The sequence below is a fragment of the Carettochelys insculpta genome, chromosome 8 (genome assembly GCF_033958435.1).
Source record: "Carettochelys insculpta isolate YL-2023 chromosome 8, ASM3395843v1, whole genome shotgun sequence".
NCBI lineage: Eukaryota > Metazoa > Chordata > Testudines > Carettochelyidae > Carettochelys > Carettochelys insculpta.
The window spans coordinates 3,860,613-3,887,493 of NC_134144.1; the positions used below are offsets into that span (position 1 = coordinate 3,860,613).

General features: G+C 40.0%; 1 protein-coding gene across 6 annotated transcripts in view; it reads left to right on the top strand.

Moving 5' to 3' along the window:
* The window catches only part of AGAP1 (ArfGAP with GTPase domain, ankyrin repeat and PH domain 1), a 507,914-nt gene that overhangs the window by 436,743 nt on the left and 44,290 nt on the right, over positions 1-26,881 (top strand). For all 6 annotated transcript variants that reach the window (XM_075000598.1, XM_075000599.1, XM_075000597.1 and 3 more), the window contains 3 exons: positions 10,932-11,086; positions 13,516-13,606; positions 20,439-20,661. In XM_075000598.1, coding sequence (XP_074856699.1) covers positions 10,932-11,086; positions 13,516-13,606; positions 20,439-20,661 — 469 coding nt within the window. The remainder of the gene's footprint in view (positions 1-10,931; positions 11,087-13,515; positions 13,607-20,438; positions 20,662-26,881) is intronic.

The following is a 26,881-nucleotide window of genomic DNA, read 5'->3' on the forward strand; positions in this document are numbered from 1 at the left end:
ATCCTGTGGCACCTTATAGACTAACAGGTATTTTGGAACATAAGCTTTCGTGGTCAAAGACCGACTTCGTCAGATGCAACAGTGATACATGCATACAAATAGGATAATCGTATTTGATAGATTGTAACTTTTCCATTGATTCCTTATATGACATCTTTCATATAAATTTGTTGTAATTGTACAACAGTGGTAGCAACAATGATATACATGGTCATCTTTTAATTATATATCGTCAAAGACCCCATATTAAGATAACTGATTTTGAAAAAGGGAATGGTGTTAGGAAATAACAGTCTAAAGAATATTTGTTATTCTGGACTATGCCTGGTCAGTTGTGTTTAAACCTTTACCATCTCACCATTTCCCCAGCTTGTTCCAGGCTCATTCAAATGTCATGTGTGTCTGCACTGCAATCAGAGATGTGACTGGAGTACATGTAGGCAGAGTTGAGCTAACTAGCTTGAATGACAATAGTAGTGAAGTCATGGTAAAATAGGGTGTATAACACTGACCATATCCTTAAGTATATACTGAAATGGGTAGTCCAGTGGTTGGCCCATGCACCCCGTCTGCTTCCCCTCGCTACACTCATCTTGTGCACTGGGGATCAACACCTCCTACTCCACCCTTCCCTCCCAGCACTTTTGGAGTGCCGTAAATCTGCTGATTCATGCTCCATCCTGCTGTTCCCTCTTCCTCCCAGAGCTTGATCACCACGAATCAGCTGTTTGGGAGGGAGGGAAAGGAGCTGGGATGGAGCACATATGAGTGGATTCCTGGTGCTTCAAAAAGGCTGGAAAGGCGGGGGTTGAGTAGGAAATGCAAGGCTCCATTGCCCCAGTGCATGAGAGGCATGCAGTTGGGGAACAAAGGGGTAGGGTGCCCACCGCTTGATTTCAGTCATGCAGCCCGCTGAGATGAAGGAAGCCCGTTCGTGCAGACCACTCACTAGTCTTGGTTACCCATCGCTGGGCTAATCCATGTTGCTGTGTATAGAATCATAGAACTGGAAGAGACTGCAAAAGGTCATCTCATCCAGTCACTTGTACTCAGAGAAGGACTAAGTATTAAGTAGAACATCCTCTCTAATGTGCTCTTTAAAATCTCCAGAGATGGAGATTGCACAACCTCCCTAGGCAATTTGTTCCAGTGTTTAATCACTCTGACAGGACGTTTTTCCTAATGTCCAATATAAACCTCCCTTGCTGCAATTTAAGCCCATTGCTTCTTGTCCTATCCTCTGAGGTTAAGAAGAACAATTTTATCCCCTCCTCCTTGTAGCAACCTTTCATGTACTTGAAGACTCTTATCGTGCCCCATTTTTTTCCATCTTTCTTCATAGGTCATGTTTATAGGTATATTTTCGAACATAAAAATTATACATGTTCTGTTGGAACTCTTAAATCAACTGACCAGATTCAGCATTTCTTAACTGATCTTGACAGTATCCTAGTCCATGACATCCTGGCTGTGAACCAGTTGTTGTCAACCTTTCTTTTCATTTGCAGACCCCTGCAGATTTCAAATGTAGGTGTGAGCCTCTTTGGAAACTTTAGATGTAATCTGTGACAATGGAACACAGGTAAAAACAATTGCTTTAGACTATTGATTTTTTTGGCATGCAGAGAAGTCCCATAGAGACAGAGAGCTAACAAAAGCTGGAGCAAAACCAGAGCTAATTCCCTAGCTTGTTACCATTAAAATATTTGCCAAAAGTGACCGGTGGACTCCCAGCAATTCAACGGGCTTACAACCCAGCACCCAAATTCCATTCTGCTTTAGACTTCACCCAGCATGCCGATTTCACTGGGAGTTGTGGGGATTTAACTGAAGGCCAAATTTGAGCATAGATACCATTCTAAGTAATAAAATGGAATTAATTTGTGTGACTTCCATAATCAGAAAAGAACAAAGCTGTTTAGATCAATAAGGTCATCTGTCTTCAAGGCATTACTTCCTCCCTATTATCTGCAATATAATGTGTCTCCTATTGGATATTCATTCACTGATTTAGTTCTACGTTTGCTGCACTATAAGGGTTTGCTTCAAACACTAGTTTTAAGATTATATTCTGCTATAAGACAGTGACAAGTTTAAATTCTTATAGGCAAAGATCGCACTGCATGAAAGAGCCATTATGTTTAGCTGAGAGGGTATAGAATATAAACTTGGTTTATAAAAGACACCTTCCTCCATTCACCATTTGACTTCAATTGTCGTAGCTGTTTGAAAATAGATTTATTATTTGGAGATCAGCACCTTTGGAGCATTGTACACTGGTGTAAAATTCTAAAACTTAAACCTCTGTACTCCAGGTGTCCCTAATCCAGGAACAGCCCTGGTACAGGCCCTAACAGGAAGCAGTTGTGCATGCTACAGCTTCCCCTCTCCACTAGCTGCTACCAAGGCTTTTTTCCATGCCATTCCAATACTGGCAGGGGTCAGTGCTTGGGAGCAGCGGTGAGGAATGCAGAAGGGTGCCCTTCAAAGTGGGGCACCACGTAAGTGCCTCACTTTCATTCCCAGACCCCACAGCACCCTCCCTGGCTTGGAAAATTCTTTAATCCAGCATACCCTGTTTCCCAGGGTCGCTGGATTAAAGAGGTTCAAGTGTAATTATTTTAAAAAAAAACAAAACTGACACTGTATTTGCTCAGTATTCGATATAGAAATATCCATAATTAAATCAAAATGATATTGCTCCTCGTTTTCGTTCAGGACTGCATGCATGATCCATTTCAAGTGTTAAACCCAGCTTGGATCAGAGTTACCAAGTTTTAAAATAGCATGTGAAAAGTGTTGTCCATATTCATGAAGTTCAGTGCCTGACAAGTTTTTATGAAATTATCACTTTAAAAAAAGTAATACAGAGGTAACATTTCAGCTGTAAAAAGGGCTTTGTTGCCTTGACAGTGTTGACTCATTTAAATGTACTGTAGTATTAAGACAGCTCTTTGCATTTGAATTACATGTGCACTTTAAAATGTAAACAGAGGTGAAAGTGGGCCCATTCAGTGTACTGGTAAGCAGTGGCCGCCAGTAGCAACCCGTGCACAGTTGATGTTAAAGCACTGCCTTGGCAGGGCAAAAGAAGGGAGAATGGGCAGCTGCCCTGGGCCTAGTAATTTTAAAAGGGCCCAGTGGGCTCCCACCCACTGTTGGAACTGCTGCTGCAGCAGCTGGAGCTCTGGGCCCTTTAAATTGCCACCAGAGCCCCGGGTGACATGTTCCATGCAGCAGTGAAGGACTGGCTGGAGAGGCTGTCCCCCAGCCCCATCCTTCTCCTAACTCCTGAGGCTCTGCCCCTTCCAGAGGCCCATAGCCCAGGCCCCTGTACTGGGAAGGTATTTTTGATTACTTTCACCCCTGAATGTAAGCTATAGTACTTCAAACTGAAATGTAAAATTGTTTTTAAAGTATTAGGTAGATTACCAGACTAGTCGTGACAGACAGCCTGCAGAAACTGACTGAAAATGATCTCCTTGATTTCTTGGAACCCATGTGTCCTAGCCAAAGAATGAATGGCTACAGTAAAATAATCCACTCCACTGAGCTTAAAAACAGTTTTTTTCTCCAGTTTATCAGTTAAGGGTGGTGATAGAATTCAGTACATCACAATCTTTATCAAGAGCTGTGGGCCAGAATACCTATGGGTGACTAATGGCAAAGCCACGTTGTCCTGAAAGGGTTGAATTTCAAAACTAATTAGATTTAGACCACTGGATTTGGAGAAGGGAGAGACTTATTAGCATAGTCTTGCCCAGTGGGATATGGCACAAATATATTTCCTTAATTGGGGCTGCTAATAAACATACTTACAATCTTCCAAGATATGAAGATAAATTACGCTGAGTGACAAATGGTAATGATAACGAAGATTATGAAGCACCCAAACAAATTAAAACAAATATCTTTCATGACTACAGGGGTAGGATGCAAATATCTTTGGCCATTTTTGGGGCATGAGTAGTTTTTTTGCTGCAACCCTAAGTCTTATCGAATGAGCGATATGAAAGTGTGGGTTGCTTGGAATTTCAGAGTGGAGGGGCAAGTGGGGGAATTTAGTCTCTGCTGTGACGTTGTTATGAAACTAAACTTGCAATATGCCCTTTCAGGCATAACATGCTGGGTTTCATGCTTCAGTCCCAACAGGTGAAGCTGTCTTTGGATCATCCAAAGTATGCCAGTATCTTTAGTTCTACACATCACTTGTTGCTGTATTTAAAGGAGAAGTGCATGGTCCCTGTTGCAAAGTCAGTGGACTTATCCAATCTAAATGTGCAGTGTTGTTATTAATTACCAAGTAAGCAGATGGCCTGATGTATTTGTGATAATGACTACCGTATAGTAAGACAAGTGTCCCAAAAATATAAAACCTGGTAACCAGTGAAAAGAAGATTAATGATTAAGGTACTGGACTGGAACTCGAGAGATCTGGTTTCACTTAGTACTTCTTCCACAAGGTTCGCACATGATCATGAAATGCCACTTACTCTCACTGTGTCTTAATTATAGACCTGCAAAATTTCTCTCTCCCTTGCATTCTTCTGGCCCCCTGTTGTTTGCATGATGCCTAATTCAATGAAATACTAATCTTAGGTGAAGGCTCTAGGAGCTGCTACCATCACCAATGGATGCAGAGTTCATCATATATTTGATGTAACCCACATCATTTAAATTTGAAGAAGTGGATTCTACCCATGAAAGCTCATTACCTAATAAATAAATTTGTTAGCCTTTAAGGTGTTACAGGACTGCTTCTTTTTCAAGAAGATAAAGACTAACAGAGCTACCCCTCTGAGATCATTTAGATTAGACAGTGCTGGAAGTGGTACCAACAAACCCTAATTGATCTATGCACAATTTCAGGATCAATGTTTCAGATAAAAAGCCAACTGACATTTGAAAAGTTTTCTGGGAAGAGGTAAAGCCTTTTTGAACGTAAAGTGATTTGAGTCAATCTTGTGTCTTGGTGAGATCCAACAGAATTTAAGAAATTACACCTCTCAACTTTTGATCAGAATGTTAGCAGAGGTAAAACACTTAATAACATTTATTGTGGGCCAACTTCCTCTTTCTGTTTTCTGTAGAGATGCTTCCTCCCTTAGCATTTATGGTCTCTCACAGAAGGGATATCAGAGAGATCTCTTAAAAAAGAATAAAGTTTATCCCCCCCTTCCACCCCAAAAAAAGGCAAATGTCAAGGAATCCATTCAGTGGGGTATCTTGAAATAATATTTTATAACCCGATGTAAGCTTTATTTCAGTGACTCCATAGGCTGTATTATCCATTTATATGTGTTATACCACTGTTTCTTTTCACTTGTCCTGTGTTTGGTAGAGGAGGAATATTTCTTTCTTTCCTAGGGCGGGTGAGTAGGTTGTTGATGCAGTAACATTCCTGTTGCCACAAGGAAAGTAACTAATAATGATCTATAACTCCAGATGTGTTGGACAAAATTAAAACCCGACATGATGGTATAGGAAAGTAATAAAAGCCAGATCTTCAATATAAGAGGTGATATTCTAACTTGGAACGGAGCAGCTGTTGCACTGAATCTTAAGTGCTCTCCAATTTTCCAAACATGTATTGTCTTGGATAGCAGTTCTCATTGCTTCTATGAAAATGTATCACAGTGATGCATTACTTCTTAATTATGATGCAGTGGAATCCATATATTTGTGTCTCCCTCTATCTCTTTCCCTGTTCAATTCCTGTTTCCACATCCAAAAGAAAGTATTCTGGTCAGACATCTCCTGTTGATAACAACTTCCAAATGTAAAACAATGGCAGCTGTTTTTAGCACTTTAACCCTTTGTCGGCTAGGCTTCCAGGAAATAATTGATGACTGATTGGCCCATTAACCTTTTTAAAAAAAATGTTTGACAGCATGGACTTGTGTAATGAGGAGGGATTCCTTATGAAATCAGTTTGATGGCTGAGTTGCTAGCCCCTGAGGATGCAAAATTAGCCCCATGGGACCTCGTCTGCATAGAAACTGGACACAATTAGTGTAATATCCGGTGTTATTAATGTAGTTTGGAGTAATTGGGCAGGTTGATTTCGACAGGTTGATGGTGCTAAAATACTATTATAGTGGACCTTTCTATGAATAACTGTTAAACATGGAAAACTGTTTCATAAAATTTTGTGATTGTGCTCAGAGGGGTTTGAACAGCTCAACGTATAATATTGCTGGGTTAAAAACAAACTAAACAATTTCATTTTATTTTGTTACATGGGTTTTTCCTGTGTCTGAATACGTACTACTGAAAAATTTTAAGCATACAGCATCCAGCAGTGCATGCATTTGCTCTCTGTGCATCACTTTGCGTAATCATAGTAACTAATATGCTGTATTATTTGTTATTTTAGGGTCACAGGCTTTAAACTGGTAGTCTGGCACATTTAGAATAGTTTAAAAAGAAAGCTGGTGCAGTGATTTCTGTCTCTTGTTTTAGCTTTTTCCCACATTTTTGAGGCATGGGGCCCAACAGATTATATAGTCCCTTTCCCCAAAATGGGAATACATGTAATAACCCCCTGGATATGTATGTTATCTGTGTCCTCTGTGTGAGTCTTTTTACAGCCCAGAGGATGGAGTTTAGGTGGAGACTTCTGTGCTCAGCTTTAGAGGTTACCAGCTCTTACCCCCATGTGTCAGCGAGCCTGGTAGCTGTCACGGTGTCATCTGGTCACAGCCAAGAGGGTCCGGAGATTAAACAAGTTTTGGGAAAAGATAGTTTGTATGTAAAAATGGGATGTTTCAAAATAAGCTTTTGTATGATACTGTAATACTGTTAGTAGATTATTTTGTAGACATGTCTGTAAACAAGGAAAAATGTATAATTTGATGGAAATGTTTCTGAAAGCAAAACTGGCACTTGTGACAAATGTTTATGGAAAATCGCATAGATTAAATGAGACTAACTTCTGGTAGTCTGGAAAGGGATGCTGTTGAGTCTGCCTGCAATACCTTGGATGCCAAGAATGCCTTCCCAGAATAGAACAGAAATGTTGTGAAGTCATTAATGCAGAGGTTCCCAAACTGCATTGCATTGTGACCCTCTTCTGAGAACAAAAATTACTACACAACTCCACAAGTGAAGAGAGGAACCTGAGCCTGCCCAAATCTCTCCCTTTCACATTCACTGGTTTGTCCCTCTTCCCCCTCAACAGCACTTTTAAGGTCATTTGTTAATGTAACTTTAGTTTTGATAGAGCTAATGCATCATTTCTGTGAACAACAACCTGGTCATTCAAAAAAGCTGTTTGACATAATCACGAGTAGATTTTGATGTCTCTGAGACCCATGAGAAGTAAATACAGATTTCTTCATGGTTTAGCTCTAGTAACGTGAGTCTGGCTGTATATTTTGGCATAACACATTTTGTTTTGGTGTAAGAGTAGTAGTCTTATAATAGATGTCCAACTTAGGAGGCTGCCAAATTAAATTTTCTTACAGAAAGTTGAAATGAATCAACCTTGATGAGAGCTACTGTTTAATGTGACTGGATTTCAGACTCTCTGCATGTTTTCATTCATGCATAACTTCACTTGTTTGAATAGTTCCACTGAAGTCAATAAGACTACTCTGTATTAGTGAAATTACTTACATACCCAAATGTTTACTGGATCCAGGGCTTAAATAAGTGCAAAAACTATTATTATTATCCCTGAAAGTTCTCGGGTCAGTTCTTGAGCTCATTTTCCATTCCTACTCATTTATTGGACAAATTCCTGTTCAAGTTGCATGTGTAGATTATGAAATCTTCCATCCAGTATTAAAGTAAATTAATTATTTGTTATGATGGTAGAGCCTATGGGTCCTCTCTGAAACTGCAACCCTGTATGGTAGACACTGTACAAATACAGAGCGTGTCTTTGCTGCTCAAAAAAAAAAAGGTGTGTGTCGGGGGGGTTACCACAGAATAAGTAATGTGCTTTGTCTGTGCTGCTGTCAAACCCTATGGGAGAAAGGGTATCTGTAGATGTGAGCTCAGCCACAGTCAAAATGTTGACTTCACCTAACCACCCTGTGGTCAAAACTCCAGGTGTCTTGTCTATGCTAGGGTGTTTCAGTAGTGTAGCTAATACACGTTAGTTATCTTGCTGTAAAAAAACTAATTTGCTTGGTAATTAAGACATAACCATAGAGTGAGACAATCCCTGCCCCAAATTGCTTACAGGCAGCCAATCACTAAGGGGCAGAGAATGTTCAGAGTAAAAACAGTAGATGGCATTCTGTGAAGCCTTTTTCACTGCTGCTGTCTGCTCATTCCGTCTGAGTCTCGGCTCGAGCGGACTGTGCCTTAGAATATTTTATTTTCCTGGTGCTCACATGACAACAGGGGACATAGTGTCACATGGGTCCTGAAGTTCCTGGGTGGTAGTCTCCCACTACACTGTTTTGGGGTGTAGGTGGAAACACGTAGTTTATTATTATGTACGTACTAAAGTAGTACTCCCTCGTGCTTTGCCTGTTGGTTAAACAGTATGTCATTATTTTGTGTGACTAGGTGAGGCTGTATTTCTCTTTTTTGTTAATCCTGGTTTTTAAAATTGTAATTCACAATATTTTGATGCCAAATCAATGAATCTCAAAGTTGGGACTCCTTTAACTCACAAATGTGCCATCACTATCAATAATTGCAACTTATAATTCAAACTGTGGGCCAGGCCCAAGGGACTACTTCTAAAAGCTGCAGCTGCTTACCCAAATGAGCCTGCCAAACAGCCTTGGGTTTCATAAGCCTTTGCTGGGAGAGGGGATGTTCCCCTCTTACATTTTGATATTAAAAGCCAACTGCAGTTTCCTGATTTACCACAAAGTCATATTTGCATTCTCTTCCCCATGCAGCCAAAGGTCTTATCTCAAAGCTGACTTGTGCCAGAGGGAACCTTTGGTCCTGCCTTTGACAGATAGGGCGACCATATCTCCCTGTCCCTAATACGGGACAGGGAGGTATGGGTGGGAGAGGCAGCTTCTCCAAGCCCTGGGGAGCCAGGAAGCAGGCAGCAACTGTCGACACTCCCTGGGAGGCCAGGAAAGTGGCAGCCACTGGCCCTCCCCGGGAGCCCAGGAAAGCGGCAGCCACTGGCCCTCCCCGGGAGCCCAGGAAAGCGGCAGCCACTGGTCCTCCCCCGGAGCCCTGGGGAAGCGGAAGCTGCTGGCCTGCCCCGGAGCCCTGGGGAAGCAACAGCTGCCGGCCCTGCCCCGGAGCCCTGGGGAAGCGGAAGCTGCCGGCCCTGCCCCAGAGCCCCGGGGAACCAGCAGTCATTGGCTCTGCTCTGGAGTCCTGGGGAAGCAGCAGCTGCCAGCCTCCCTGGGAGCCCTGGGGAAGTGGCAGCTACCTATGCTTCCCCTGCTTTCTTGAGGCTGGGGCAAATACGGGACAATTTGTCCCTTTTTTAAAAAAAAATTCAGACGTCTTTTTGGCATCCCAAATATGGGACCATTCCACCCAATACAGGGTGGATGGTCACCCTTCTGATAGATGCCATCTTTGAGCCAGGCTGGGCCCAACCCATCCTAGACAGTGCATTTTATTTAAAGTCAACCCATTTGGGGCCAAATTATCTAATCATTTATAATTAGCAAAGCTGTAAGCAAGTTAGTGGCGCTCCACCAATTTATACCAGTGACCACCTCAAACTGGAGTTTGTTTATTGGAGGAAAACTGTTTCAACAGGAGAAATTCTGTAACCGTTAGAGCTATATTAAAATGGGTAAATGGTTTACCTGTAAATGTTTATGAATGACAAAATAATGCAAAAATTTCTTGGCTTTTTCTTATAAAAGTATAAGTCATTACCTGGTAAATGAACATAAACTCCCTCTCCAAAGCAAACCCACTCTACTTTGTTTCCTGGTACATTGTGCTCTTTTATTTTATTTTTTCCATGCTTCCTGGAGCTCTTTTTCAATTGCCTTGAACTTTTGTCATTTGTTTTTGGGTGTCCCAAGTGTGTTTGGAATTTGTGTGTCAATCCCGACAATCTTTCTGATACTTCCTTATTCTTTGTTTCTCTGGCCCTAAACTGTTTTTCTTATGCAACTGTTATCTTATGTATTCCAGATAATCTGTTAGGTCCTCAAATCACTTGCACTGCTCATTTAGTTTTCCTGGACTGCTGAGAAGAAAATATGGAACTAATATTAATCCTGCATTGCAGTTTACTTGAGCTGTAGGGAAAAGATATTATTCATTAGAGTTATTAGCTGTGTACACGCATGTGTGCATACACTTAAAATGTATTAACTATATTGTATGTAGTGCATATAACATTTACATGGGAGAGAAAATCATGCCAGAGGATTTGTATTAAAACTTCTTTTTATTGAGTAAAATATCCATTTTAATGTAATTTTGCTACGTGTTTCAGCTGATCTTACAGCAGGTGGATTTTATTTCGAATATGGGTTCATGGCCACCTCTGAGGTTAGGTGGAATATAGGCAGGCTGGCTCAGTGGGGCTGGCTGGTGGGCAAAGCGGCACACTGGCAGGAGGGCCTAGCTGGTGGGCGATGGATGCTATAGTCAATTGGAGCGCAAGTCCCTGAAGGTCGGTGCCCAAGGCAACAGCCTTGCTCATCTTGCTCTAAGGCTGGGACAGGGTGTAGATTGTTCTTTCTGTTTTGTTTTTAACTCAAATTTGCAAAGCTCCCTGATATAGTTGGTATTTCATCCTTATGAAGTAAATTTATGAAGCCAGGAAACAACCAATAAAAAGCTCAGAAATCTTGGAAGCATTTTCTGACAAAGCATGATGTTTCTTGAGAGTCTGGGTGTGTTTGCATTAGACTCAGATGTTCAAATCTACATTTGCCCGTGACACCATAGAGATTCTGTTCAAATAAAAGACAATTTTTAGAGCTGGTGGATGGTTTCATTAAATGCAAACTGTTCATTCTGCTGCTGTTTTTCAGAACAAGAAGAAAACTTTGAGTTTATCATCGTTTCCCTCACTGGTCAGACTTGGCACTTTGAAGCAACCACATATGAGGAAAGAGATGCGTGGGTACAAGCCATAGAGAGTCAGATCCTGGCCAGTTTACAGTCGTGTGAAAGCAGTAAGAATAAGGTGAGATGCATAACATGACACTAAAAGCAATCAAGGGCCACTGATCGTTAAGGAGAATTCAGGATCTAGGGTACTGTGAAAAGTAAACATATTCAGCAAGACCCGTTTGCTCATTAGATACAGCTAAGGAAAATAAAATTTATATGCCTCCAAAATTATTCAGTGGGAGACACATTTTATCCTTTTACACATTCTGATGCTATATTTAAATAATTAAAATGATTTTTTTTCTGCCTTTTCCAGCTCTCCTCATTTCAGATATAGGATATTAATCATTTTGGTTGGACCATTTGGTCTAACAATGCAAATTGTATTTTCCTTTGGGGGGATTTATAGGAAAGTCTTTAAAGGCTGTGAAAAGAATAGCATGTGTACAAGCTAAATCCCTACTGGGCTTCTGTATGACAGTGTTCCATTAAGTGCTCTGGATTACTTAAGAGTAATGTGCACTGCTATTTCTTTAAGGAGGAGCTGGCCTATGTATAAGCTGGTACACATTTCAGAAGCCACCATCATTTGTGTGTCCAAATACTGTTTTTGTGAAACTACTGTGTAGTTTTTCTTCTCTCTAATTAAATTTAATTCAATCTTTATAGTTTTGCTGATAGACCAGTTTCAGTGGGAACCAATCAGGAAGCAAAAGTATGTTTGTTTTTTGAGTGTCCAGAGGATAGGCTTCCCCCATCATATTCATGTTATGGCACAGCAGGTTCTTCTTTCTCTACCAACCAATGTATTGTAAACTCTGATACTTCCCCAGCCCAAACAATCTCTTTCTATATAGGTCCAACAGTTCGTTGGTTTTGAGCCCCTTGATTTTTCATACCTAGAGAACAAGAGGTGAATAGGGAGATACTCTTCACAGACCTGTGGATGCTTTTGCTATCCATGTAAAGAAACTTCTGTAATGATTTATGTTCTGTGTTGTCATTAAGAAGGGGGCCTATATTTTGAAATGATTTACTTCTTTTATTACAACCATAATCAGGGTAAAGCAGACCACAGTAATTATCGTCATAAAGTAATTTACTTTCCATTTTTTTTAAAACTGACTTTTTATATCTCAGGTGGAGAAAAATCACTGCCCATTTATTTCTCTGTGGCCCGTCTTCAAGTCACATACTCCATAACACACATTACAACAAGATGGTAATGGAAATTAGACTGCAAACACTGATACAAAATGTTACTATAATAGGAGGTATAGAATGCTGGTTTGAATATTTAACATAACAAAAACTGAAGAGAGAATTATATTTTAGTTATATAAGGCAAGAGTCTTTAACAAAAAAAAAAAAAAGAAAAGAAAAGAAACCACTTCAAAGTGGGGAGGTTTTATAGCAGGTTTTTTGGGAGAAGTTTTTATCATTCACCTCTGGAACGAGGGGTTTAAGTAGTATATGAAATTCAATAGGTAGTGCCAAGATTCTGTGTGTGTGTGTGTGTGTGTGTGTGCGCGTGCGCGCGCACACACGCTCAACAGTATGCATCTGAAACTACATAACATCGGTCCCACTGGATCAGACCGAACATCCATCTAGTGCAGAGTCCTAGCTTCTCACAACAGCCAATGCCAGGTTCCCTAGATGAAATAAAGGAAACAGGTAATCATCAAGTGATCCATGCACTGTTGGCATGACAAACAGAGGCGAGGGATGCCATTCCTGTTGATCTTGGCTAATAGCCATATATAAGACCCAGTTCATCTCTCATTTATATCAGTGGCAATAATTTCCTGAATTAGCACTTTTTGCCTAGGAGTGATTGCAAGTTTTAGCTGATATAGAGGCTGACTACTTCTACATATGCAGTTGTCTCTCCAAGTCAAAATAGAGCTTGTGGGCAGGCCATGGTAGACAAAAACATCCATTGCAGCCATCTTAATAAATCTGACCTTTTGATAATAAGACTTTCAGTTCAGTTTACTTTGCAAGTCATCCTTTTAGTCTTCACTTGCACAAGTATACATATCAGTAAACAATATGGGTTGTATAAATAATGATATATAAGTTATCTCCAAAAAGCATCTTACATGTGATCATGCATGGGGTGCTTCATTTTTCAGCTCTGCTTTGCTCTGTGCAGTCCCACTGTTGGTCAAGGTCCATAAAGACCAATATCTTATAAATGCACAGACTTCCTGTGTTCTGTGCAGGGAGCTTAAATAAAGGTTGAGCTCTCAGAATTATGGATGAAAACGGGTAGCTGTGCTTGTTGAACACTGAGCTGCAATACTTAAAGATGCCAAAGGATCAGTTCTTTGAGAAGCAAACTAAAGATGTCAAATTCCCTGATCTTATTCATTCAATCCTGCTACCCTGCTCTGAACATTTTTTTTTCTTTTCACGTGCCTGACAATGGTGTTGTTTAAACCTTTTCATCTGGGTTCTTATTGCTTGTGTGTTTGTTTCTTTAAATATTATCCACAGTCGCGACTGACAAGTCAGAATGAGGCCATGGCCCTCCAGTCGATAAGAAACATCAGAGGCAATTCTCACTGTGTGGACTGTGAGGCACAAGGTGAGTACAACCATTTGTGTAGAAGAACTGTTACCCTTGGCTTTATAAAGCTTACACATTCTCTTTGGTCCAGGGTTATGTGAACACCTCTTCTCATCCTTGCCCTCTTGGTATTATATTCCACATCCATTTGTAAGCTTGGTGTTCATTATGAAGGCTGATTAGTCAGGTTTATTCTACATTAATTTGTTATTAATACATGCTGTGTTATAATAAGCCCCATATTTCATCCATTACATTAAACATGAGTTTGTACATTTTGTCTTTTGAACTTGAAGAAAAAATGATTTTGTTTCTTATTTCAAAATAAGTAACTACCTTTGTCCTCCAATAAGGAAAAAACTATGTTGTCCTAGCAGTGTTGTTAGGTGTGTAAAGATTTGCCTGAACACTCTTCTTTTTTCATATTACAAAGAAAAATAAAACATGTTGCTAGTAGTGAAGAGGTACAAAATTGATTTTATATTTTTGTGGTTTTTGTATTTTGAATTCTTTTTAAATAGATGGACTAACAGCAAAGGATTTACCATTTTAACTTCAGAGGTGCTTGTCTTACCCCTCTGTTACCTATTCTTCTAGCGGTTTGAAAGTCAACTGTAAAAATAGCTGAGGGCTAAAATTAAACGTGCAAGGTACAGGCAACCAGTTGGAAAAGTTGGATGAAAGGGTCTTTGAAAATTCTTATTTTTTTCAAAATGTGAAGATTGTACTCATTTATTTTAATTGTACAAGGATTAAAAATGAAAATATAGTGATTGTTGCTTTTTTGTGCTTTTATCTTAACTCATATTTTATATACCCATTGTTTTATATATTTGTCTGTGTAGTTATATATTTAAATTATTTTACCATACTACTTAGACTTAAAATAATGCATACAGAAATGCAACAGTTTACACACACTTTATTCACTATCCATACACACACTTTATTCACTATCCATATAATGAACAATAAAAATGGCCTCAGTAATCAACCATAACCCTATCCCATCAACTTGCATCTTCCTCACATGGTTTGGATGGGGTGGGTGAGTCAAAAGACTACTAGGCATTTCAAATGGAGAAAGACAGTTTGTAAAGAGGACATTTAAATGTCCCTGTTATTTTGCGTCACATCCAGAAATGTTTTACTTTTTTTAAAATGTGAGTAGAATTCAGTAAGGTCTGTTGCCCTGTCAGAGAGCCCAGTTCATGCCAATCCACTCTTGCAAGTAAGGAAAGTTTGATGTTACTTGCACTGAAATCTATAGGTTGTTGAGGCTGGGTGAAGAGCAGTGCTAGTTGCTCCATCTCCGAGGAGCTGAGCATTCTGGTTCTGTAGTGTTATCCTAGTTGGCTTGGACATTGAGTACTAGAGCTCTGGGACCCTAATTCAGATACCATCAAGGCAGTGCCTTGACATGTTCTGCACAGATCTTTGATGAAAATTTTCCTGGAATTTTTCTCTGGTACTTTGTATTGTATTCTTCCTACAAAGAAGAATGTATATGATAAACTATATGTGTGTGTCTTAAGATATATTCTATCACAGACTAAAACAATTGTTTATTAAAGCATCTTTCCTGTCATTGTGGTATCAACAGTAAGTTACTCAGGGACTGGTAGAGCTCCAGTGAAATGCATAAAATATACATTAAAATGGCTCATTTTTGAGACTGCTATAGAACTGCCTTAAATATGCATTTTGCTTTTGCAAAGTATGGTGGTGTGTCAGTAAACTAGATTGTGAAATTCTGTTTTTCTGCTCCTGTCTTTTATGTTATAGGATTGAACCTCAGCCCATTTACCCAGAACAGGCTAGAAAGGTGTATATAATACCTTCACAGGTTCTCGCTTAGCCCCTGCTGCTACGGTTCAACCAGACAGTTATTAGTGTACTCCACAGCTTAGCTCAGAAGTTCTTTGGGAGGGACAAATAAATGTGAAACTTGTATTTTGAAAAGGTGTTTTTCAAGTTTGCTAAAACACTGCATCTTTGCAAGACTTACAGGTCCTTGCCAGACCAGAGTAATTGCTATTGTGGCAGTGCACAGCTTGTGTTGCCTTCTCCTACAAGGTATGAACGGATTTAGAATCCTTGCTTTGACTTCCTTCTGGGGGAACCAGTTAGACTACTGTGTGGCTGAGGGAAACCCAGCTGAGTCTAAGCCCCAGTGTGGTTTGGATCTTTCCATGAAAAGTCTGAAACGGGCCTTAAAAGATAGATCTGAGTCAATGTTTGGCAGCTTCAGAAAAGCTCCCAAGAGCCATGGGTCCAGTGAGCCTAGGGTCTCCAAGATCATTATGGAGAAAAGAGAATAGATGTGGTACCAGTTCAGCACATGACAAATCATCTAATCCAAAGGTGTAGTTAATATCTTGATACTATATGTTTTGGACCTGACAGGAACCACGGTTGTAGTATCAATATATTTGGTACTTGCAAGCTAGTCAGATGAGTGCTTTGTAATGAGTTCATTTGTATGAATAGAGGAGAGGGGGAGTAACTTCAAAGCATGATTCCCCACTGAGAAGATGTCTTCTTTTTTTCTGTCTCCTTCTTCCCTCTGTCTGTGAGGCTTCTTCATTGAAGAATTCTTCCTCTGGCCTAAAGTCATCTTACGCTCAGTGACCTTGGTGAACTTGCTGGGAACCACTGTATCAAGGTCCTTCATCAAACAAGTGTTCAGAGAGAGAGAGCTCTTCTCCCAAGAGACTTACACGACACAGAAACAAAAAAGCTTTCTCCCCTCAGCCCTTTGCTAGATGATGACCAATCAGGCTGTAAAGAGAAGGAGGCTCTTCTTGGCTGGGATGATGACTCAGAGGATCTCCTTCCTTTCATGCAAAAGTATTTTTAGCACCACTATATCTTGTGGATTTCCAAAGTTTTCAGAACTACTTATGCAGGTGCTGAATCTTTTAATTTGGAATATCAGTAGTTTTACAGATGTCACAATTGCTGTTTGTCATACTGGAAGAAAAACAAAAGGGAAGAATGGCTCGTCCAATAAAGATAGCTCTGCTTGAACCGTAAGAGACATCTGTCTCATTTTGGTGTTGTCTTGCTTTATCCAAAAAAAAAAAAAAGAGATGAGAAGCAACTGTGTCCATACACATGATTTTGAGAAGATTTATAATACTCCAACGCCAGCATTATTCCTTGTATCAACAGGGAGTGGACCATGTTCATGCAAAAAATCTTTTTGATTGTTACTTTCTGAGACAGACAGCAAGTGTATTGTCAGTTACCAAGCACTACTTGATAAGTTTTTCACCGTGTGTCAGCAGTGAACATTTTTTGCAACACATCGCATGAAATTACACAAGAAATATTCAGTTTTCTGTAGCATGCTGGAGGTGTGGATGTCAGTGGCACTTCTGCCATGTTAAATTAAAAAAGAAAGCTGTTCTCTGCCCTACTTTGTATATTATAGCCCTCACATGATGAATTGCATATCATTTACAAATCAGTTCCCGAGGTCTGCCTTTAAATTTATGTGAGAACAATTGTTCTGAAGAGAACTTTGTTGTTGATTACATTTGTTCCACTCTTATTTTTTTCCCATAGAATCAAAAGAATCAGACAGTTTTGTTTGAAGCTTGAAAAACTTGGTTTTGAGGAATGGCTTGATTATTTCGGGAACATCTTCACTAAGTGGAAGATCAACATTTCTGTAGTTGATCTTTCAGAGTTTGATTTAGCACATTTGGTAGGGACATATTAAATCAAGCTCAGAGGGTTCTCCCATTGGTGCCAGTACTCCTGCTCCTCGCAAGGACTAAGGGAAGTTGAGGGTGTCTCATAATTAACAAAGCTGGAGTTGCATACTTTAATTTCATCTTCCCTGTTAATGTAGATCTGCTCTCTCTTCAGTTCTAGGTCTTTCTTTTCCTGTTGGTAACTGAGGTCAACAGCCTTAGTTTTCTGGGGATCGTTTCCACGACCTCACACATCTCATTCTTAAGTCTCTCTACATCTACTTATGTCAGATTTGTAATCTTCATACATGGCCATATTTTCTAGTTGTTGAGATCTGGATACCATTCTGAAAAGGTTTGTAGTGATTTCTTGATTGTATTAATTTGGTACTCCACTTTGCTGTCACTACCATTGTCCATGGAAAAAGATAAATCTTTCTTCAACAAAGGGTGGGGAGGATGAACTTAACAATGCTCAAAGACAGTCTAAATCTCCTTCCATCAGGAATCCAACAGCAAGCTCTGCATTCCTGGCATGTGCAAGTTTTAAAAGATCGCTGAGAAGACTAAGCTAAATATTTTCTAACCATGAGCTATCTCATTCTTGAGCTGTCTCTCTTTTTAATTTTTGTGCAGGTAAATCTGATGAAGCCACTCTTTGAGTTTCTCACAGAATGTTCTCCTTTCCCCCTGAGCCTGAAGACATTTTTGCTGGCAATTGCTCCTACAAAGCAAAGTACAAGAAATACAAGACCTCTGAGGACTGACTCGTAGTGTTTCATAAGAAAATACTGTAAATTCTTCACTGAGGACTTTACATAGTAAAACTTACAACTCATTTACTTCACTTAGGGTTAAACTCATATTTAAGTGCTTTGCTGAATCAAGGCGTGCGATGGTGTCATATGTTCATTTACAACACTCTACAAACTTGCTAGTAGTTTTTTTGTAAATCTGACATACTCTTAAGGGAGGCTAGATTACATTGTTTAGGTAATGAAAGAGTACATTGGTAGTACACATATTTGCCTATGTTTGGTACAGTCTGTAGCTTGTGGGGATAGATCTAAGGAAAGTTCACCTGTACTCAGAAAGCATCTCTAAATAGTTGAGACTGAGAGTAAGTCTTTCTGTGAACTTCTTCCAAAACATTGAGGATGCTGAGCCATGTTCTGTTATGCCTCCAGTAAATTTTACCACATGCTTGAGGGATGACTATGTCACAGAAATATATAATGCTGATATTTAGGATTCTCTTCAGCTTTTTTCCACCATTATTCACAAAAATAATCCTCAAAACAACCTCCTTTATAAGGTACTACTACTTGATAGTCTTCCACTGCAAACGCATCTGAAGAGCTTTGGTTTTTTTGAGGTGATTGCCTATATAAATCCACATTCCCACTCTGCTTCCTCATGTAGTGAGAAAAGAAATTTTATATACTCTCACTTCTGAGTATCAAAAGTCCTGCAACCAAGTAGGGAGCTGCAGTTTCCCCTTCGGGTGTCATCAGTGTTGGTGGAGAAACACCGAACCCGAACTTGGGCTTTGCCATGTCAGTGAAGGAGATTTTCACAGAATACTAGAGCTGGAGGGAACCTCATGAGGTCATCACGTCCAGCACCCTGCACTCATGACTGGTCCAAGTACCTAGACCATCCCTGACAGATGTGTATCTAACATGCTGTTAAAAATCTCCAACATCCCTGGGCAATTTATTCTGATACATGTCACCCTCGCTACTAAGGTGGTTAAGCACTGGAATTTTATTCCAAGTTGCAGTTGTTTGCAAACTGTAACTTACCACACATTCTGTTACTAATTTAGACCTTAAACAATTACTTTTTAAATCTTTTCAGCTAGTTTTCAATGCCACACAAGTCCCCCAATGAACTATTTGTGAAATGAACGTTGCCTTTTAGAGATGACTGGGGGGAAAGGGAATGGAAATAATTTGTACTTTCTGTAGGTCTGGTAATATGTACAAAGAGTGCATCAGAGGATTTACTTGTCTCATCTGTCTGATTTTCACAGGACTCATTGAAAATCTGAGCTTTGTACTGAGCTTTCTCAACACTTAGTCAAGGGACTAGGAATAATTATGAACTGTTAACGAGGAGTTCTGTTCTTCTATTTGAGTTAATTTTTAAAATACTTTATTGGGGTTGTTCAAAACATGTTCAGGTTTTTTAATGCAAAATTGGTGTTTAGTCCAATTTTTATGGGAAGTGTCTTCCTTCCTTGAAAATGTTTGAATTTTTGGCCGAAAACCAAGAAATATGTTCAAGTTTTGGCAGCTTTTATTTGCAGGAAAAAAAATCAGTTTCTGATGCAGAAAATTCTTATTGAAATTGAAATTTTCTACATGGGTGGAAAAAATTTCATTTTCTGACCAGTGTTAAACTTTTCATATTTTGAATAAAATCTCCTCCCCTTTGAACAAGGTTTTTCTTGCTTGATATTGTGATATCATACTAGCTCTTCAGATCTCCATAAAGTCTCCTGTGCAAAGAAAGGCGTACATCATCTGATATCCAAAAAAGCACCTGCAAAATATACTATGTTGGACGTGCTTCATTTCACATATTTAAATGAATGTTTGCACAAGAAGGATGCGGACAACTTATATTTAAATAATGTAACATAGTGACAAAACTGAAACATCTTGGGAAATTACTGAATTTCCTGCCTTTTGCCAGGTTTGTCATTGCTTTGTTATTTGGGCTCTTTTGGACTCTGGAAGAGCTTCTTCTGGACTCCAAATCATGTGGTCATGTGCTAATGAGGCATGGGAAATTTACATCCAAGCCTCATTAGCATTTTCTGGGCTGCTCATTAAGGACATGTGCAGAAGTGGCCTTGGAGTGTTGGATATGCCTTTCTTTGAAACCACCACTATTTCCTGTGAACTCATTTAGAATTTGTGGGACGTGGCACATGAGGAGGGGCAGAGCTAGAAACAATCTTTTGCCTCCACTTCCTGTCAGGTTGCTAACCATACTGTGAGACCAAGAGACCTGAATATTACTCCTCTTGCTACTCCCAGCCAAAATTATCCGCAAGTTCTTCAGCTCTCAGAAATGTTTAGAATGGGTCACAAGGAGTTTTGGTATTTTTTGGTGATTGCTTGTGTGTCCCCTTTCTGTAGATCCTGACTGGGCCAGTCTGAATCTGGGAGCTCTCATGTGTATCGAATGCTCAGGTATACACCGGAACCTTGGCACCCACTTGTCACGTGTCCGGTCACTTGACCTGGATGATTGGCCTATAGAACTCATCAAGGTGATGTCATCCATTGGGAACGAGTTAGCAAACAGCGTCTGGGAGGAGAGTAGCCAAGGACATATGAAACCCTCTTCAGACTCCACGAGGTATGTTAATTTATTCCTTTGAACAAATGTGTACAAGCGTCTCTATGTCAGAATTGTTGTTGTGACTTTTTTAAAAATGAGAATCACAGGCACATAAATGCATATTTAGGCATCTAAATTTGTGTTCTGATTTTTTTAAGGCTACTGACTTCAAGGGGAGCATGCTAGGTCTCAGCCCTTTTTACTATATGTGGACTTCTGCAAGTCAAATTTCAGGCAATGCTTTTTGATGTACAGGTTTCACATATGTCGGGAAAACAAAATCTCCCCAGAAAGTGCTAAACATTGAATGAACATGGGACCTTTTGTACTTTCCAAGGCTGCCTCAGCAATTTAAAAATCTTGGAACAGTGGGAAATTTCAGCCTCCTGGACTTCTTTTCCTTCATTTTCATTAAACTATATTGAGTGTTTATCTTTTGATGAACCAATAAGTCTGACCTTCTGAATACTTTACTGTAATTAGCAATGTGCTTTCAACAGTAATAAGCTAGCCTAGCAAATTGCTGTCATCCTTTAAACTTAACTGAATTCTTGGGGCTCTACATGATTATTATTTTGAGAGTTCTGTTCAGAATTAGACTGCTTAATTTCCTTATGCTATGTATGTAAAAGAGTCAATCTGTTCGGTAAGTGTGTGTGTTTTCCATAATTAATACAATATTTTATCTACAATCCTACGTCAGCATAGAGAAGATCCTCTCGCTGTGGTTTGTTATCCTAAAAGAAAACTAAAGTTGTTTTATATTGCATTCCTATTATGAGGGGCAAATAGCTTAGCAAAAAGTTTAAATGATTTTGAAAAATAAGTTAACTGTGATGGGAGTTAAATGGAGGAGCTTATATTCACACTGAAGAATTAAGAAATACTGGCTTTGGGAAAGTCTCTATATCAGTAGAGCAAATTTCAGCCATGAGGAGGCGCATGCACTACCATGCCCAGACAGTTCAGACTTTTAAGTTGCCTTCGGAAGTAGGTGTTGCATTTGTCACAGTACGACACTCCAGAGCGCTAGCACATAAAGCTAACTGCATCTGAGCACCGTTCAGTCCCCAGGTATCAGATATGATGATGTAGATTTAGCACTTCTTCTCAGTGTTTGCCTCTTGGATGTAAAAGAATAAAACAAAAGGGTACTTTGCATTTTTTTTTAAAATACATATGCTTCATTTCTGGACTTTATTCTCTCCAAGGCCAGATTTGTTGAAACGATAACTAAATCTATATCTGGGCCTCTTACTACAGAAGATAAATTATTTGTTCTGTTGACTGTAATAAAATCAACCATATCTTATTGCATTATTTAGTTAGCACTGAAAAATGAATTTGTGGTGCCACCTTTGGTTCATCTTAGAGAATGAAGGCAGTGTATTCATCAGTCTATTTATATACATAACTGTCCATGTAAATATGTGCACACTCAGATATATTCATGAAGTTCATATGCACAGAGCCTGTGTACCCTATATATATGTGCATATATTTGTTACACAGATAAAATTAAGAATTTCACAAACTAAACTAGATCTAATATAAACTAGTGATTTAATCAGCAGCAGTATCTAAAAACTGTAAACTGAAGACATTTTAACTGTCACTTTTTAATAAGGCATTGGAAATGTGTATTGAATCTGAATATTAAAGAGAGACTACATTCAATATGTCAATTTGCAATATTTTTAAAGATTGCTGCATGACTAGACATAATAAATGAAAGTGTCTTTGTAAACCCATGCTACAAAACAGAGCTCAGATGAAGGAGAACACTGGTGTTGAAGTCAAATAATTCGTGTCTCTGACAATGTTTGAATTAAGGCTTTGTTGGATGATGGCATTTTCTTTTTATATTCTGTGCTTAGAATTTATTTTAAATTGTCAATAACTTAATTATTGATAACTTGATTACCCTTTTAAAAAGTAAATGCTTTTGAACACAGTGATTTTATGCACATTTATAAATGCTCATTTCTGGCTGTGTGTATGTGAATATTTATAACATAAGCACTGATAGCAAGAGCATAGTTAAGGTTATGCTGAAATTGTAGCTTAAAGCAAGACTAACTTCTTTCTTGTCCATACCTTAATGAATGATTTTTATCAAAATTTGGAACAACTCCTCATCAAGTTCATTTGCATTTTGGTGGGCTTTAATAAAACATTGAAAAACTTTTGCAAAAGAAACACTTTTTAAACATTCTATTTTCAAAGTCCTGTTCTGTGGCATTTAATTGGGTGTCTGGCATAAACTAACCATAATGTTTACTCACCATTGCTTGGACATAAGGTAGGTGCTAGAATTTTAAATTCAACAAATTATTCACCTAGTAGTTTTGTTCTTCTGAAATGAGTTTCGCAAAAGAAAGCCAGCGGTCGGACACTCTGCTGTGGATGTGGAGCCTTCAGGAAAAGGTGCTGTGATGGGGCATATGATCAGTAATAGGGCTGGAGGTCTGTGCAGAAATATAGATAGAGAACTGAATGTAGTGAGTATAGTTGCTTGGTATCTTTATCCTGTGGCTTGGAGAGTGAGAGAAAAAGCAAAACCACTGGCATGATGTCGTACAAAGCTGTGGTCTGGGGTTGAAGAAGGGAGCTCAGTCTGCTCTGAATCATAGCAGAAGTGCTCGTGAGCTCCCCTCCTCGGAGTAAGGCTGACTGGTCCTTCACACAACTCAACGGCCATTCAGAACCTGAAGTCTGCTGGCTGGCCTATGAAAAGCCAGCAATGCATATTCCCACAGCTTCGTGGCTTTCCATCCTGGTGAGCCATAGAAACTTCCTTGGAGAAAGAGGGTTGGAATCACTGGCGCCTCCCTGCTTCCTCAGCCTCCTACGCTTACCTGCTCAACTTCCACCCCAACATGGTCACTCATGTTTCAAGCCCAACCAGTGTTGCCTCCTCCCGCATCCCACTGGCTCCCTCTCTCTCCCAGATTTGTGTAATTTCTCATATTTCCCACTCCAATCACTGTCCTGCACCACCTCTTGCTTGCCACATACACACACCAGCCTCCAAGCAAGACCTGCAGACACATGCTAAGAGAGTATGACTGGGAACAAACAGTAGGAAAGAATCAGAGGGCTAAGTATTGTTTTTCACCCTTCATGGTAACATTTCACGATAAACTATTTCACTAGGAGGGTGGTGAAGCCCTGGAATGCGTTACCAAAAGAGGTGGTGGAAAGTCCATCTCTAGCGGTTTTTAAGTCCCGGCTTGACATAGTCCTGGCTGGGATGATTTAGTTGGGATTGATCCTGCTTTACTCAAGGGCCTGGACTAGATGACCTCCTGAGGTCCCTTCCAGCCCTAGAATTATATGATTCTATGTCCCGGGTTTCATTTAGAAAACAAATGGGAAGTAGATTGGCAGGGGAGAAGTAAGAGATGAGGACTGTGGCTGACAATGCCACTCCTAACACAAAAGGAACTTTTTATATATTTGTAAAACTCATTTGTTCTAGAGACAGGGTTTTCTGGGGTGTCAGCTCATGACTGTGGAACTAAATGGGACAGCAGTGTGCAACCTATAGATTAGCCTATTTGCTTGCTACCTTGCTTGCTTATATACCTTTTCTTATGAGTTTAATCATTTGTTATATTGTAAGATTGTTCCTTGTTGTTATAATGGGTTTATTTGTATTAGAATATTTTGGCAGGAATGCAAGGAACCTATAGGTCACACCCTGTGTGTTAAAACTAAGGCAAGTTGACTTACACATGTTTGAGACTTTTCCTAGATAGGTGGGTGAACTAAAACATACCTGGAAATGTTAGAGCAGGTTGGTAGGGAAAGCCATCCAAGTTTATGGCTTTGTTCAGACTTATCCAATTCCATCACAAAGAACATGGAAGCAACCAGTTAGGACAGAAATACCAAAGATGAGGATGAACTAATGGTCACTAATACTTACAACTATATAATTAATCCACACAAACATGCCAGCCTCTAGAGAAAGTGTTCCTTAACCTATTTGTGTTTAAGGAAGTTATGTTTGGACCTGGAAGTAGGGCACTACCATTCAGGCCTGAGTAGTATCTGTTGGTATCTCATTGTTAGTTCTAAGTAAACTCTGCTAACTTCTGTGGACTTTCCGTAGCCTGTAGCTCAAGCTTCTTCGCAGTCTCTCACCTCTCACTCAAGACTTGAGGAACCTGGGCCATCAAACTCACTTGGCATGCCAGTGGCAAGGCTGGTTCTTCATTGAGTGATGTCCTCATGGGTACTCCACACTATGCATTGGTGCATTTCTGTGCCTTCTCATGGAGATTTTTGCAGCAGTATCCCTCTGGGTGGCACATGCTATACCCTTTTCAGACGGACGCAGCCAGTGTGTCCACTAGGCATGTCCCCCCAAAATGTGCCCATTGTGCCAAATGAAGTCTGTGGCATGAGGACGCAGGGACCTGAGACTGAAACTCCCCCAGCGGAGAAGTCTGTTCAGTGAGCCACTGATGTGGGACAAGGGGAATGTTCAGCAACAGGCTCCCCAACAAGAACACTCACAAGGTCCATGAAGCTTCTGGAAGCAGCAAAAAAGTGTCAGAGAACTTCACTGCAGAGAGCACAAAAGAGGAGAGAAAGCTGTCCAATGAGACCTCTGCCACTGCCACAGGCTGCTCCAATGGTGAGCACTGTCAGCATGCCGGACATCTCAGGCACAGTGCGTCCCATTCCTGCACACAGCAACAGTACCGATGCTAATGCAGCCACCCTTATGGTCACTCCTGGCAACTGGTCACCCCCGCAGGCTCATACTCATCATAGGGACTTGCGGGTTTCCCCGAAGCTAATATCACCTCTGCTTGTGGCACCTGTTTCACCTATGTCAGAGACACCGCACCAGGGCTACTCACAGGAGGCTTCCCCTTTCCTGCGGCTGAAAAACGCAGTCTTTTTTTCTCACCATTCACCTCCCTTGAGCCCACAGACTTGACAAACAGCTGATATATTCCCCCCTTCCCCATTTGAATGACTTACCACAGTGTTCTGGGTATCAGACAAAACTGGTACCCTTACTTCCTTCAGGTGACTGTCTGGTCTGTACAAGCTGAAGTTTGGATTGAGGACAGTTGACTTAAAAAGATGAGACAAGGAAGAAATGTGAGCTACTGGTAAGCAGGGAAACATGATAAAGAGAGGAGGGGCAGGGGGAAACATGGCAGAATTTGTGAATTAGGAAGAAAATGTGAACAGCTGGATTTCTGGTTGTTGTCCATGGGCCTCTGATTAGGTCAGTTTTAGAAAGCTTGTAATTCATTGCTGCAATTATCAGCAGCCCTGAGAACTGCCGTTCAAACTTCTGGAGCATTGTGACAAATTGAAGTGGACTGCTGCTGAAGGAGTATCGACTTCCCATTTCTAAACAGGGGGATCATTAGTCAAGAAAAGCATCTTTTAATTACTCCCAGGAAGAGAAAAAAAGGAAAAAAATGTTTTTGGTATGGATCCTGTGACAACTTCCATTTTTTCAATTGTATTCAATATTAAATTTATTGTCGGGGGGGATTTGCCCTCAATCCCTCCTCCTGTAATGTGGCTTTAATTTGGAGAGAGAAGTCAAATTAGATTAGATCAATGTTGCAACAATTAACCGGATCTGAGGATGAAATCAGGATTTTCCTCTCTAATTGCTATTGATACTATTTAAGCACACACGTAAATTGATTTTGAATGGTGTGATACTGAAGTGGTTTGTGGGTAGGACAGGAGCAGTGGGGTAGGTGGACAGAATTTACCTCACAAAGGACTGAAGTTATTGTTTGAGGCAAATGATGGAAGGGGGTCTTTCGAATCACCATCAAAATATCTTACACATTGTGTTTGTGGCTTTGTTAGTGTTGTTTTGAAGCTACATCAGAATAGTGCAATATCAGTGTAAGCTTTCTTCAGCAGCAGTGTATACTGGCCATCATGCTTTCTGTGCACATATTTTCATGAAGGCAAATATTTTCAGAAACATTCATTAATTGATACCTCAAGTATTTAGTGACCAACTTTTGAATTGCCTTGTTGGGGATTTTCAGAGATGCTGAGAATTCTCGACTTCTACATGGAAAGTTACCCCAAAATTGAGGTCTGTAGAGAGAGTGAACACTAAATTGTTATACATCTCAGCTGGCACACAAAGGTAGCTAAGTTCACCTGATGCAGTAATAAGCAGAAATCCAGCACCTTTGAGAGTTTCATATTGCATGATTTGGCATAAGGCACACTTCAG